We start from the raw sequence: 17,045 nt of genomic DNA, 5'->3' as shown, positions 1-17,045 counted from the left end.
TTTAAATAAATGCACAAAAAAATTACAAAAATCATTAAGCTGTCATAATGTGTATTCATAAAGTCAAAGGGTAATCTAATAATGTGGTTTAAGTTTAAATGTTAAACTTACGACATTATTAAATGTCTCTATACGAGCTGGCATCTTGCCGACAACATCTCGTTTTGAGTTTGACATATCGTGTGGTTCTGTGTGATTTGGACAACTTCAAGTTACGCCCCTCTCTTGCAGTCCGCAGACAGACCCATCTCCAGTGAAACCGAAAGCAGTCCATGACTGTAAAGACGCCATTTCGGAAGATAGAAAATCAGCAATCGCTTCACATGTGACAGTAAGTTCGTTAAACTTTGTATAGCTGTAATATCGATAGAGTATTTGCGTCTTAACAGACCTTATGGCAAACTCAAACTCATGATTATCTCATACATATGAAGTTGAAAGTTACTTTCGTGATAGGCCTACTTCACGTCAACTGTAACACTCATTAACGTTAGCCTAATTGGCCGAAAATGGTTAAACTTACACTTATTCTTTTCTTTAGCAGGAGAATTTTAGTTTAATGTTGAAATATAAAGTCAAATAGTTGACTTTAAACTATTTAATTATTTAAATAATCTGTAGCCTATTGTAATGTTCAGTGGCGCAGTAATACTGGGGAAAGGAGGTGTAGTCGCAGGATAATCGATATAAATAACATCATATTTGCTTAATGCGAGACGAAAAAACGGATTGTGAAAAACACCTTTTAGAGTTCATCAGTGTCATTAAAGTGAAGGTGAATCCAGTGTTTAAACGCTGTGTTTGAAAGTAGTGTGGCCGACATGTTGCTCTACAAACAAACACTATTAACTGGAGAAAAACTGTTAATGCTGCGTTAAAGTGAATTAAATGCCATTTAATTCAAATGTGTCGAAATTCAGTTGTGTTGTGTCCACATGCAGGTCTGGAATCAAGTCTCTCATCAAGGAGGAAGAGAAGGAGCAAACTTCCTGTAAAATGAGTGTGTGTGAGGAGAGAGAGGAGGAGGAGAACCGTACCTGTAAAATGAGTGTGTGTGAGGAGAGAGAAGAGGAGGCGTCTGTTCACACTCAGAGAGCAGCATCTTCTGGATTCAGCTGTGTGTCCATGAAGAGTAACAACTCCATGATTGAGCCTCCTTTGTTCAGTAATGGACCATCTTCAGGATTCAGCTGTGTGTCCATGAAGAGTAACAACTCCATGATAGATCCTCCTTTGTTCAGTAATGGACCATCTTCAGGATTCAGCTGTGTGTCTTTGAAGAGTAACAGCTCCATGATAGATCCTCCTTTGTTCAGTAATGGACCATCTTCAGGATTCAGCTGTGTGTCCATGAAGAGTAACAGCTCCATGATAGATCCTCCTTTGTTCAGTAATGGACCATCTTCAGGATTCAGCTGTGTGTCTTTGAAGAGTAACAGCTCCATGATAGATCCTCCTTTGTTCAGTAATGGACCATCTTCAGGATTCAGCTGTGTGTCCATGAAGAGTAACAACTCCATGATTGAGCCTCCTTTGTTCAGTAATGGACCATCTTCAGGATTCAGCTGTGTGTCCATGAAGAGTAACAACTCCATGATTGAGCCTCCTTTGTTCAGTAATGGACCATCTTCAGGATTCAGCTGTGTGTCCATGAAGAGTAACAACTCCATGATAGATCCTCCTTTGTTCAGTAATGGACCATCTTCAGGATTCAGCTGTGTGTCTTTGAAGAGTAACAGCTCCATGATAGATCCTCCTTTGTTCAGTAATGGACCATCTTCAGGATTCAGCTGTGTGTCCATGAAGAGTAACAACTCCATGATAGATCCTCCTTTGTTCAGTAATGGACCATCTTCAGGATTCAGCTGTGTGTCTATGAAGAGTAACAACTCCATGATAGATCCTCCTTTGTTCAGTAATGGACCATCTTCAGGATTCAGCTGTGTGTCTTTGAAGAGTAACAGCTCCATGATAGATCCTCCTTTGTTCAGTAATGGACCATCTTCAGGATTCAGCTGTGTGTCCATGAAGAGTAACAGCTCCATGATAGATCCTCCTTTGTTCAGTAATGGACCATCTTCAGGATTCAGCTGTGTGTCTATGAAGAGTAACAGCTCCATGATAGATCCTCCTTTGTTCAGTAATGGACCATCTTCAGGATTCAGCTGTGTGTCCATGAAGAGTAACAGCTCCATGATTGAGCCTCCTTTGTTCAGTAATGGACCATCTTCAGGATTCAGCTGTGTGTCTATGAAGAGTAACAGCTCCATGATAGATCCTCCTTTGTTCAGTAATGGACCATCTTCAGGATTCAGCTGTGTGTCCATGAAGAGTAACAGCTCCATGATTCATCCTCCTTTGTTCAGTAATGGACCATCTTCAGGATTCAGCTGTGTGTCCATGAAGAGTAACAGCTCCATGATTGAGCCTCCTTTGTTCAGTAATGGACCATCTTCAGGATTCAGCTGTGTGTCTATGAAGAGTAACAGCTCCATGATAGATCCTCCTTTGTTCAGTAATGGACCATCTTCAGGATTCAGCTGTGTGTCCATGAAGAGTAACAGCTCCATGATTCATCCTCCTTTGTTCAGTAATGGACCTGCTGTAACCTCTGACCTTGTGTGAGTATCATGAAGCTGCTGAACTATCTGCTATAGTGAAACTTGAATGTGAAATTACTTAACCTGGTGAGACAGTCGCAGAAGTCACTTTCTCTGAAATGCTAGTAAATTACTTTGTAAATAAAAATAAAATAAAAATTAAGATCTGTAAAAATTATTTTTAACTCTGGTCGACACAGTAATGTTCTTAAACCCGAGTTCACACTGCACGATTTTAGCCCCGATTTTCACTTACCGACAGATTTTGCGAAATCACAGACAAATGCCCGAAATCAGAAGCAAATCGGTGCTCATTCACGCGAGAGACAAACATGCAGTTTGCAGTATCAAAGACATGATCTAAAAGAAAATCGTTGATGAGTCGCTGACGCCCGTGAGATATTTGGCATGCTAAATAAATATCTGGAAAATCTTGCTGTGTGAAATGTGTTCTCACTGAAAATTACATCAGTGATGATCAATGAGAGATCAAGATACAGGGCAGCGGGAAGTTCGGGGAGAAGTTATAGACCAGAAGACCAGAACACTCAAGCTTTATAGTTATATTACAAGCTTTACAGTTATATCACAAGCTTTACAGTTATATCACAAGCTTTACAATTATATCAAACAAAAATAAAACACAAACATTTGGTTGGCCAGCAGCACATTGCAAAATTATTTATTTACCCCCAACTCTCTTTGCAGAACACACAGTCCTTGCTCCCCGCATCTCCCCAACCATTTCCTCCTGCATAATCTGTTTTTCTTTTTCTCCTTTTCACTGCAAATCAGCGCACAGACAATTTGGATTGCAAGCTTTTTTTTTCAAGGCTAAGTCTCACGTGTGTTTGGTTGTGAAATATAGTTTGTGGACCAAACAGAAGTTGTCGGTGATTCTTTCTTTTGTAAAGTCATGCAATGTGAAACCTGTCGCCGATCCATCGTGAAATGTGCACACAGCAGCAACTGAAAGTTACCCCGGATAGTCCCGCAGGGTGAAAGAACAGTGACCCGACTACTTTGAAAATCGTGCAGTGGAAACTCTGCATTAAGGTTACTAGAAAGCTACAGACATGTGAGTTTTTATCAGGGTTGGAGCAACACTCATCAGGACTGACGTTGGCTACGCCTGCTATAGATATACACTCTAAATTTAAAAACAATACTCGATACAACCACTGACTTGCATATTTTATAGTATATAGTATGTTTTATATAATTTTTAATACATATTGCCAACATTTAAACTAGTTTAACAAATTTTATCAGTAAAAATTGAACATTTATAAGTAATTCAAGTGTAATCGACCAGTCTCTGTTGTCCCGTTTCCACCGTAACGGCGCTGGATCTCGTGCCGGTGTGGTATAGTATCCTGTAACCCTATAGTAATGGGTCCGGGCTGAGGACCCAAGCAATCCGATTGGTTCAAAGCACGTTTTATGGGTAATCGCTTTAGTGCCTGGTTATAAATCATACAAAATCACTTTATTATAGAAGACGTTTGTACTACGTTATAACAAATCATTAATGTATTTAATGTATTTTAAATTATACGTTTCATATACTAGTATTTAACCGAAGCTATAGATTGTGAAATTAAACATTTCTCGTTGGTAGTGTTTTTTAGTTAGCTTAGATAATAGCATAGCATACAGCTAACGTTATCCGATGATCGTGCTATGAGCTTTTCCTGAGCTTATACTGCACTGATACTGCCTTCCCGTATCGTTAGAACAGATTTAGATCAGGCATACTACTGGCATACTAATTGGGTCCTCAACCCGGACCCATTACTATAGGGTTACAGAATACTATACCACACCGGCACTTGTGTCATGTTCAGCGGTTGAACTTCTAACTTCAGACCGCCGCCCTGCGTTTCACTCGTAGCCGAAATATGCTGCGACTGGCTCCATAACCTGGCCATAACCAAACAGTGTACAGTTCTGAGAACATATTTTAACATCATACATATTTATATTCTGTATATTTTTGAATAAAATCATACAGTTTTTGCAAGGCATCAGGCGTTTCCATCACGCGAAAAGACTGTCGTGAGTCACGCGACACTAGTGTAGGTGAGTGTCACATCGCGACCCTGTATGTTGCTTTGCATAAAATTAAACGATATACAGCACGATAACGAATTTATAGATAAAATAAAATACACAAACCTGTATTTTACCGAAGACATGCATTATTTTGACAGAGATGCACTGCTTTCTCCTGAAGAGGTCGCAAAAAGCCAGTGATAAATAACTCAATCCCTGGGTTGTTATGTCTGACCCAAGATCTGTGTAACACAAGAAAAATACCCAAACACTGGGTTGTTAAGTCTGACCCAGGAGCTGGTTAACACAAAAACTACCCAAATACTGAAAAAATAACCCAAGATTTTTTAGCGTGTAGTCTTGGACTCCAGATAACTAGTTAGTCTCATTAGCCTCTCACCTGGCACCCCTATTCTTGAACATAGACTGGAAAATCACAAATCCAAACTTAAATGGTTGCTGAACTTAATGTGCTGCTTTACATTTATTTTTCTTTTCTATTAATATAAAGCCTGTGCCTGGGCACCTAAAACTGAAAAAGCAGTAAATCCAACCAAGTTGTCTTTCAAATTTGTCCCAAACAATCAATATGCTCTGGGTGTTTGAGGCGCAGAAGCCAATATGGCCGCTAGGTGACATTCAAACTCCATTTGGTGATTTAAAAACTCATGAACGCTTTGAACACTGGCCTCTTTTAATAGAAGACACCTAGGATTTTATTGCTGAAGTGAAAGCAAGTAACAATTAATGTAAAAATAAAACAAAGTTATAGTAGCTTAAATTAAGATACTTTTGTGAAGAAAAAGTTCTACACTGAACTTGCACTAAATGTAAATAAAATGAAAAAGTTAGCTGTCCATTCCAGTTAAGATACTCTAAAGTAGCTCCTCAAAAATAGTAAATAAACATCAATGACTGACACGAATATTATTATGATTCTTCTATACTGTTTTTTTCCCCTGCTCTTCTTCTTTGCTTCACTTCACCAGCGCTCTGTGAATTTATTGACTGATTTAAAAAAAGTAGACATTAATAAATAATATAAAAACTGTCAAAAGCATCAACACTGAAAGTCAACTGATATCATCACAACATTTATTTCCATCAAGAAGTGCATTAATTGTTGGTCGAGATCTTGTATTGTTAATGCAAGAGTCCAGCACTGTGTAAAGTCTCCTCCAGCACATCCCAAAGACTTTCAATGAATTTAAGATCTGGACTCAGAGGAGCCGATTCATGTGTGAAAATGATCCTTCATGCTCCTCACAACCATTCTTTCACAATCTGAGCCTGATGAATCTTGACATCCTGGAATATGGCCATGATGTGTCTTCCTACGTGTTTGTTTAAGAAATGAAAAGCTACACACTCCATCAATTAGGGTTAGAAGAACGAACTGTTGCCCAGAGGTGTAAAGTCCAGGTTCAGAAAGTAAAGGTCCTCCTCAGTATTTTGTTCCAATCACCTGGATTTGCTAATTGTCACAGTTTTTCAGCCAGGAGACAGAACTAATTAGTGAATCAGCTGCTGAGTTCATGGGTGGAATAAACATATGGCAGGACTTCTACTTTCTGACCTCTTGTCTTTACACCTCTGCTGTTGCCAAACATATAACATGCTAGAAACACAATGATGATCCAGTCATAGACTCTTAAGCATTTCAATTCAATTCAATAAACTTTATTAATCCCCAGAGTCGTAGATGTACATGTCACAGCAGCACATACCACACAGTAATAATAATAAATAAAAAACATTCACAACAATAACCATTAATTTCCAGTATCAGTTCCGCAAGGCATTAAGATTGTATTATATACATTGTCTTAACAGATGAATACAACTTTGACCCTTCTTAGACTTGTATCGTATTATCAGAACATTCAAGCTTGTTATTCAAAGAATGTAATTCTGACGATGTTATCCAGAATACGACTTTGACCCGACTTTGACCCAGAGTCTCTAAATGTCTTAGTGATTTGTGTAAGAGATAAGTAATTGCATCATCAACCCCAACACCAGTTTTATAGGCAAACTGTAGTTTATCCTCAGCAGCATTCATTACCTGCTTAATATGGTGTAATACTAATCTCTCAAAGACCTTCATCAACTGCGCTGTTAAAGCAACTGGTCTGTAGTGTGAGAACTCTGAGGGGTTTGTTATCTTAGGCACTGGGACTATACACGATGTCTTCCATAAAACAGCTTCCATCATTTCTTTTGTCTATTTAAATCCACACAGAGGCTCTTTTTTGGCCTGACAGTGAATGTTTATATATATGTTTTATATAATGTTATTATTAACATTGATGGGTAAATGCATTTTGGTAAAATAAATCATTAAAGTGGTTTCTTTTGATTAAAAATCTTATAAATGTAAAAGGGGCTTTTACCTCAGACTCAGGATAAAAGACTCACCAGGACTGAAATACAGTGAAATACATTTTTTGTTTGCCTATTCATTAAAAAAAAAAACATTAAATTTAAAAAAAACAAAATATTCTGCAAGCTTTGAGATCCCATAAAAAATATTTTACAGTAGTAACAATATTTTTTATAATTTATTATATGAAATGATTTATATGATGGTTTCCTTAAATATGGGGGAACACATGGAAAAGTCAGCCAGCTATTAATTATTGAATTGTTTAATTATTGTGCCTGTAGCATCAACATTAGGGCCAATTACCAAACTTCACGTAATATTCAGAAAAACTGTTGCTTAAATTACCTTGAACAAAAGTGAAAATCGTTTACAAGACCTTTATCTCAAAATATATTCAATAACTGTACCGATTCTCAACGGCAAATTAAATCAATAACATTTTAAAACCATGAAATATTGGATTAATTAAGCACAGAATCAACTTTGCGCTGCTGTCTGTGATAATGTCAAGAATCAGCCAAATGTCCATGTGAAACGTGGATGTTTAGGAAAGTTTTTGTGCCATCTAGTGGTTTAAAGGGATAGTTCACTTTAAAATGAAAATTCTGTCATCATTTACTCACCCTCATGTTGTTTCAATCCTGTATGAATTTCTTTCTTCTGCTGAACAGAAAGCAAGATATTTAGAAGAATATCAGTAACCAGACAGTTTCTGGTCTCATTGACTTCCATAGTATATATTTTTTCCTATTATGGAAGTCAATGAGACCAGAAACTGTCTGGTTACTGATATTCTTCTAAATATCTTGCTTTCTGTTCAGCAGAAGAAAGAAATTCATACAGGATTGAAACAACATGAGGGTGAGTATATGATGACAGAATTTTCATTTTAAAGTGAACTATCCCTTTAAAGGGTAATAAAATCAAATGCAGCTTTTACCCCGGTGGCCTTTAGCCCTGTTGTACCCTACTATTAATAAAACATGTTTTCTCTCTAAAACTAATACAAATACTGCTCTATAAATTACAGAAGTATTGACAGGGTTAATTTAATGGAGCAGTCAAATAATCTGCATGGAAACTATTTGAAATATTTCTGTTTATTTCTCATTATCAACAACAGGAAAAGAAAGAGAGCAGCTTCTCCAGTATCCAACTGTTTGACCATGAAGGCCACAAAATTCAGTGATGGAGCAGTGACCTTTGACCCTGTGTGAGTATCATCATGTGTGAGAAACATGATCACAGAATGCACGAAGGTTCAGAAAATTTTACATATGGCTAAAGTTCTTTAAGTGGAAGTCAAGATGCAAAGAAAGGAATTGTTAAATAGTGTTTTCTTATGCTTCTCTCTGTTATTTCTCTGTTAGACCTCCATTTACACAGGAATGAGTTTTGTTGCATGTGTTGCATCAGTGTTATATTGACAGTTATTCTTTAAATAAGTGATGCACCGAAATTATTAATTTTGATAAAAACTGAAACAAGAAAAGTCTGGTTAGGAATAAATAATCAGTGGTTCCCAATCTGGTTGTCATGACAAATTGCTGGAGGTGCCACAAAATCTCTGCTCATTCTAAATGTAAGTGGTTTGTAAGGATACACTGATCGATCTGCCATAAATCAGCCAATAATAACTTCCTATGAATCGACTGATTGTCTCTAAACATGTAATCTTATATTGATGACACAAAGGCATGACTGCTCAAACCAGACAATGAAGCATATATATAAAGCATATATAAAATAACTTTTTAAAAAATCAGGATCCACATCAGCTGATCAAGATTACAGGATGTCTGTGATTTTCTATTTCTAAAGGAAAGGTGGGAGGTTATTTAGACTTAAAATCTCTGATTTTTCAAATGCTTCACTTGTGGCAAAGGGGACTTTTATGTGCAACAAGGAAATGCAGAAACAAGCTGAGTTTGCAGTCTCTTTTCATCTGCCATCAGTCATCATTTACTTGTAAATTAATTACATGTAATCATTTAAGATAAAAAACTGCTTTTTCTCCATGTCAGTGCTTCTGTGATATTTTAAAATAATGGTTTCTGGTTTAAACTTTATGCCAAAAAATGTTAGCCTTCTTTCTTCTTTTCTTCTTTTTTTGAACATTTTGACTAATGAAAACTTGATGTCTCTTTACTTTAAATATGGAGGTCATTATCTGCCCCCACATGCCTGATTTTTAAGAGCTGCAACCCATGTTCAGTGTGCAAATTTCACAAAGACAAAATTTGGTCAATTCTGCCTGAACTTTAATGGTTAAGTTTAGTTATATTTTTGGTTTATTATGAAACTGTAGCGGGACAGATTAGACTATGGTGGGCCGCCACAATCTAGTTAATGAATGGGAAACACTGATGGGTTAAATCATTGCTAGAACAGAACCTTAAGAAACTCCATGTGTGATATTAAGATGTCAGTTGGCCATAATAGATGGAAATTTGCCTGTAAGAGCAAACACTACTCATATGATATGATTTTCATATTAAACATATTTAATTATTTTCACAAATGTGTTTTCAGTAGTGTGAAAGCTGACCAGATCAGAGATGTGTCCTCTCAGACCAGCTCATCCTCCTCCTGTCAGAAACATATCAGTCATCTTGACACAGAAGCAGCCCTGCAGCTCTATTCTCACCAGCCAGTGCATGATGATCTGCAGAGAGTCAAAGACCAGCACAAAACCAGCATGAAGAACAAGTATGAGAGCTTATTTGAGGGAATCAAACTACAAGAGAATCAGACCCTCCTGAACAGGATTTACACACAGCTGTACATCATAGAGGGAGAGAGTGAAGGAGTGAATGAAGAACATGAGGTGCTACAGATGGAGAAAAGTTACAAGACACTCCAATCAACTGCAATGACATCTTTGATCCTTCACCTGAACTAGGATATGAGGAGAAGAGAAGAGAGAAGAAAGACAAAATCAAGACTGTTCTTACTAAAGGCATCGCTGGAATCGGAAAAACCGTCTCTGTGCAGAAGTTCATTCTGGACTGGGCCGAGGGAAAAGCCAATCAGGATGTAGACTTCATGTTTGTGCTTCCATTTAGAGAGCTGAACTTGATTAAAGATCATCAGTACAGTCTTCACAGACTTCTGCTGGACTTTCATCCTGAACTTCAAGATCTGAACTCAAAGATGTATGATGAATGTACAGTTGTGTTCATCTTTGATGGTCTGGATGAAAGCAGAATTACACTGATGTTTTCAGACAGTGAGAAAGTTTCTGATGTGACTGAGTCTTCATCAGTGGGTGTGTTGATGTCAAACCTCATGAAAGGAGATCTGCTTCCCTCTGCTCTCATCTGGATCACCACCAGACCAGCAGCAGCCAATCAGATCCCCTCAAACTACATCAACCGTGTGACAGAAATTCAGGGATTCAATGACCCTCAGAAGGAGGAATATTTCAGGAAGAGAATCAGTGATGAGGATCAAGCCAGCAGAATCATCTCTCACATCAGAAGAGCAAGAAGCCTCCACATCATGTGCCACATACCCGTCTTCTGCTGGATCTCAGCCACTGTGCTTCAAAACATCCTGAAACAAGATCTCACTGCAGAAATCCCTCAAACTCTGACTGAAATGTACATACACTTCCTCCTCATTCAAACTAGCATGAGGAACCAGAAGTATGAAGAGAGAGATCCAGAGAAACTCCTGCAGTCCAACAGAGAAGTGATTGTGAAACTTGCTGAACTGGCTTTCAATCAGCTGATGAAGGGCAATGTGATGTTCTATGAGGAGGACCTGATTGAGAGCGGCATAGACGTCACTGACGCCTCAGTGTATTCTGGGATTTGCACTGAGATCTTTAGGGAGGAATCTATTATTTATCACAGGAAGGTTTACAGCTTTGTACATCTCAGCTTCCAGGAGTTTTTTGCAGCACTGTATGTGTTTCTCTGTTATTTACACAAGAACAGTGAAGTTCTGAAAATGTTCCTCACAGGAAAGTCCAGAACTCAATCTGGAAATGTTTCTCTGGATGCGTTTCTGAAGGGAGCAATGAATAAAGCCTTGAACAGTAAAAATGGACACCTGGATCTTTTCCTTCGATTCCTTCATGGCATCTCACTGGAGTCCAATCAGAGGCTCTTACAGGATCTGCTGATTCACACAGAGAACAACCCAGAAAACATCAAGAAAATAATCCACAACCTCAAACGAGGTCAAAAAAATAATGTCAGCCCTGAAAGATGGATGAATCTGTCGCATTGCTTGATTGAGATGAGGAATAATTCTATTGTTGAAGAAATGCAGGCATTTTTAAAATCTGGAACAAATGACAAACGTCTTTCTCTTGCACAATGTTCAACTTTGGCAAACATGATCCTGATGTCAGAGGAGGTGATTGATGAATTTGACCCTAAAAAGTACAAGATCATATCATCACAAGAGGGTCGAAGCAGACTGTTGCCCGCTCTGAGGAACTGCAGAAAAGCTTTGTGAGTGTGAAAATATGAACATAATATCAACTGAATTGAAATATGAACATAATACCCCCACAATGATAGATGAAGTTGGTCTTGACACCTGCATACCTTTTAATCAAATATCCTTTATTTTTTAAGTTTGGCAGACTGTAATCTCACAGATCAGCACTGTGAAATTGTGTCTTCAGCTCTACAATCATCAAACTCCCCCCTGAGAGAGCTGGACCTGAGTAACAATGACCTGCATGATTCAAGAGAGAAGCTGCTTTGTTTTGGACTGAGGAGTCCAAACTGTCAACTCAATGTTCTGAGGTTTGTGTTTCACATTTATTAATTACAGTTTCTCAATTGTTTATATATTTAATTTGAACTTGAAATGCAATCATCAATACTTAAAATCTCTAATGTACCAAATCCTTATACAAGGCTGCAAAATTGCCACTACAGTTCCTGCTTTACACTCAGTTTTCAGTTGTACAGTGAGGAAAATAAGTATTTGAACACCCTGCTATTTTGCAAGTTCTCCCACTTAGAAATCATGGAGGGGTCTGAAATTGTCATCGTAGGTGCATGTCCACTGTGAGAGACATAATCTAAAAAAAAAAATCCAGAAATCACAATGTATGATTTTTTAACTATTTATTTGTATGATACAGCTGCAAATAAGTATTTGAACACCTGAGAAAATCAGTGTTAATATTTGGTACAGTAGCCTTTGTTTGCAATTACAGAGGTCAAACGTTTCCTGTAGTTTTTCACCAGGTTTGCACACACTGCAGGAGGGATTTTGGCCCACTCATCCACACAGATCTTCTCTAGATCAGTCAGGTTTCTGGGCTGTCGCTGAGAAACACGGAGTTTGAGCTCCCTCCAAAGATTCTCTATTGGGTTTAGGTCTGGAGACTGGCTAGGCCACACCAGAACCTTGATATGCTTCTTACAGAGCCACTCCTTGGTTATCCTGGCTGTGTGCTTCGGGTCATTGTCATGTTGGAAGACCCAGCCTCGACCCATCTTCAATGCTCTAACTGAGGGAAGGAGGTTGTTCCCCAAAATCTCGCAATACATGGCCCCGGTCATCCTCTCCTTAATACAGTGCAGTCGCCCTGTCCCATGTGCAGAAAAACACCTCCAAAGCATGATGCTACCAGCCCCATGCTTCACAGTAGGGATGGTGTTCTTGGGATGGTACTCATCATTCTTCTTCCTCCAAACACGTTTAGTGGAATTATGACCAAAAAGTTCTATTTTGGTCTCATCTGACCACATGACTTTCTCCCATGACTCCTCTGGATCATCCAAATGGTCATTGGCAAACTTAAGACGGGCCTTGACATGTGCTGTTTTAAGCAGGGTGCATGTTCATGTGTATGTTCATGATTTCAAACCATGACGTCTTAGTGTATTACCAACAGTAACCTTGGAAACGGTGGTCCCAGCTCTTTTCAGGTCATTGACCAGCTCCTCCCGTGTAGTTCTGAGCTGATTTCTCACCTTTCTTAGGATCATTGAGACCCCACGAGGTGAGATCTTGCATTGAGCCCCAGTCGGAGGGAGATTGACAGTCATGTTTAGCTTCTTCCATTTTCTAATGATTGCTCCAACAGTGGACCTTTTTTCACCAAGCTGCTTGGCAATTTCCCCGTAGCCCTTTCCAGCCTTGTGGAGGTGTACAATTTTGTCTCTAGTGTCTTTGGACAGCTCTTTGGTCTTGGCCATGATAGTAGTTGGATTCTTACTGATTGTATGGGGTGGACAGGTGTCTATGCAGCTAACGACCTCAAACATGTGCATCTAATTTAGGATAATAAATGGAGTGGAGGTGGACATTTTAAAGGCAGACTAACAGGTCTTTGAGGGTCAGAATTCTAGCTGATAGACAGGTGTTCAAATACTTATTTGCAGCTGTATCATACAAATAAATAGTTAAAAAATCATATATTGTGATTTCTGGATTTTTTTTTTTTTAGATTATGTCTCTCACAGTAGACATGCACCTACGATGACAATTTCAGACCCCTCCATGATTTCCAAGTGGGAGAACTTGCAAAATAGCAGGGTGTTCAAATACTTATTTTCCTCACTGTATATCATATTAAAACACTACACACAGTTCTCTGTATTAAGTACAACATTCAAAATTACTGTAAAATCTCTTTAATCTCTTTGGAAAGCAACATATTTCAAAATGCCAAGCTCTTTACACAAATACCCTCTCCTCACAGGTGTCAACAGTAGTTGTTGAATTGTTCACTTAGAAATCAGAGCTTTAGCACAGTTAAAGGGATGGTTCTGAGTAAAATCAACCTAGGGTCCTTTGCACCATGACATCGATCCAAACACCCCCCCAGAAGCCTTTTTTCCCTTGGTTGAACATTTTTAAAGTTAGAGCTTATTTAGAGATATCAGCCGAATGGCTCCAAATTTCTATTTGTATGCATAAGGATGTAGTGTAACAACGAATTATTTTCCGAAGTGTTGACAACTTAGTGTTAACTAATAATTGTTATAAACTGGTACTACCAACAAAATATTAGTGCATTCCTGGAACTGGGTGTCGTTACACTACATCCTTATGCATCGTGCTTACGTGCTTTTCTCAACTCACTGAAGTGATGTCGGTGTCCGGGTTAGCAGTAGCATGAGCGTCAGGCAAGAGTTATTGAAATAAACTCCTGATGTACTTACAAACTTTCCAATGCCTTGTTTTATGAGTACAGAACCTATTTGTACTACTGTAAAAGTTTGGTACCATTCTGGGCATTATTAGTGGGGTAATTTGCGAGATACATCATAGGATGTTTGGTTGAACATCATAATGTTCAACCAAGGGAAAAAAGGCTCTGGTGGGGTGTTTGGCTCGATGTCATGGTGCAAAGGACCCTATAGGGCTGCACGATATTAAAGAAAAATGCAATATTCGATAACTCATTAAATAATGCGATATTCGATATGCGATACGATAATGCTTAAAGTGTGTAAAATAAACTTAAATTATCTTTAAAATATATTTAAAATGATATAACCTACATATGTGTTTCACATTCTTTTTGTGACAAGAAAACATCCCTATAGCTTCTGAAAGTGAACAGCAGTGTTTTACTGTAGTATAAGAAGTGTTGTTTTTACATCAGTGTAAACCACGGGGTTCAGGGTTTCAGGTAGGCCTACATTAGGTTTATCAAACAACAGAAACTTGAATAATCAAATGCAAAAATAAACACTGCTTAGTTTTCACTGTATGAATTAAATATATACTGATTCTTATTTAAGCTACAAAAGTTATTCAGAGCAGTGAGTGATTTTCTCTTTGTCTTTTGTTCATGACCACAGTTATTGCAGTAGATATAGATATGCATATCGCGATGTATACATTTGCAATATTTCGATAATTTCAATATATTGTGCAGCCCTAGGACCCTAGGTTGATTTTACTCCAAACCATCCCTTTAAAGGACATAGATGAGCTTTGCTATTTTGGATGAAAAAAGTGAAGCAAGAGTTAAAGGTGAAGGAATGAGGGTAAGAGGAGTTTGAGGATAAGGACAGACAGTTGTCTTCCCTAGTGAAAAAATAATATACTTAAGGACAATTTATTCATATGTACTTAAAGGTATAGTGGAGGATCTTTCTGAATTTTAGATAAGACCCGCCCTCTCCACTTTTTGAATAAGTTTGATTGATTCACCAGAATGATTGACAATTAGGAGGACCAATAGTATAGGTGATCCACCCGGAAGTAAAAAATCCTCCGCTATACCTTTAAGTATAACTAAGTGTATTTTTGGCCTACTATAAATTGGTATACTTAAAGTCTACTAAATTGGAACAACTAATTAAACTTTTAGTGCTTTTAAAACACATTGTAATGGCATTTCAAGTACACTTGAAGTGTGCTAATGGCATCATTAGTGCGCTCCAAATACAATAAAGTAATCTTTATAAATAATGGTACAGCTTAAGAATTTGCCTTTTACTGACATTTTAACTCTCATCTCATCAGTGAGAAAATGAGAACAGATATATGTACATTGATTGTAGGAACCACTACTGACTGGAATCAGAACACGAGTCGCTGCGACACAAGCTCACTCGATTTACCAGTTGCGCCACCACGCATATATTCATCACGCAAACTTGGGTTACTTTGTGTTCTTCCTTTACTGTTACAAGTCCTGCTATAAGCAAACCGATTTTGCATCAATGACAGCACAAATTATATGGATTTAAAGACTGCGAATTTCCGAGAAAAGTCTCAATATAGGCGCAATAAGTGGTGCATGAAAATAAACCTGAAACTGTATAAAACATGAAAGCGCGTTAAACTTGAAGCTGTTGAAGAAATAAAGCCAGCTGACACAACATTAAATATCATCTGCAGAATATTTTTCCATTTTATCTGACATGATCTTTCATTAACGCTGCAGGATGCAATTACATTAACTGGAACATTAGTTTTATTCTTGTGCATGCACTAAAACAAAGACAGGTTCTGTTCGTTCTGAAAAATGTGAATGTGCAGAACTGCTTGTGTTTCAGTGCGTGCGGTTGAAATAAAACCATCCGTAACATTTCTCTGCGGTGTAAGGGAACTAGGATCAATATAACTCAAAGGGTGATTAAATTACAGTGAACAAGAACCGAATTAATATGCAAATGATTCAGAATTAATATTTAACACTTTATCAACTATTCGTCCACCGATAAATTGAGATTAGGGTATTTTATCAATTTTGGACATATTATCATCCCGTGGCCTATGGTAATAATATCATAAAATTATGATCACTGATTATGAGCAAGGTAACAAAATCTACAGTTTAAGGCAGTAACTTGTAAGCACACAGCACAAGACGCACAATATATGTAAAATCAAACAAGACTTTATCTAATACACACAAACTAATCTAATGAAAACACAAACATTCATTCAAACAGTGGCAGAAGAAAGTGATGTTATTAACGGAGTATGAATGGAGTCACAAATGTCTAGCATTAGACACTATTTCTTGACCGCAACCTGAGAGAATCAATACTCTAGAAATTCAACCTTAGTTAGTTTGCTTAACCCTCTGGGGTCTAAGGTGCTTTTGGGGTCCTTGAGATGTTCTGACATGCCCTGACATTTGTGCTTTTTTCAGTTGCTTATAAACATATTAATGGCAAAGGTGTCATTACACTCTATTTAGCACAAACAGGGCTACCATAATATGTGAGCAACATGTATGTACATGTTTGTATGAGAGAATAATGTTTATGCATGGTTATTGAAAAAACTAAAAATGTAAGTTTCTGAAATAAGGCCACAAAACACATACTAAATATGTGTCCACAAAACTTTTGACTAATGGATGTTGTCGCCTCAGAGTTTTTTCTTCAAAATGATCTGAAAATCACCTTGCTTAATCATTCACATAAAACAATACATTGATTTAAATTTTGTAAGACACTTTTTGTTTGGAAAGGCAATATGCGTGGGGGTGTGAATGTGTGTGTGTGTGTGTGTATATATATGTATATGTATATATATATATATATATATATATATATATA

At 37.7% G+C, this 17,045-nt stretch overlaps 1 protein-coding gene across 1 annotated transcript in view; it reads left to right on the top strand.

The window, feature by feature from the left end:
* The first annotated feature begins 223 nt into the window (after positions 1–223).
* Positions 224–17,045, top strand: part of LOC311083601 (uncharacterized protein) — a 45,720-nt gene continuing 28,898 nt past the window's right edge. The window contains 6 exon segments of the mRNA XM_084115265.1: positions 224–331; positions 942–2,621; positions 8,165–8,254; positions 9,574–9,884; positions 9,887–11,504; positions 11,631–11,804. Coding sequence (XP_083971391.1) covers positions 997–2,621; positions 8,165–8,254; positions 9,574–9,884; positions 9,887–11,504; positions 11,631–11,804 — 3,818 coding nt within the window. The 5' untranslated portion in view covers positions 224–331; positions 942–996.

The sequence above is a fragment of the Abramis brama genome, assembly GCF_963993115.1.
Source record: "Abramis brama genome assembly, chromosome: 1".
In the NCBI taxonomy this organism is placed as follows: Eukaryota; Metazoa; Chordata; class Actinopteri; order Cypriniformes; family Leuciscidae; genus Abramis; species Abramis brama.
This window is presented reverse-complemented; position numbering and strand designations above follow the sequence as displayed.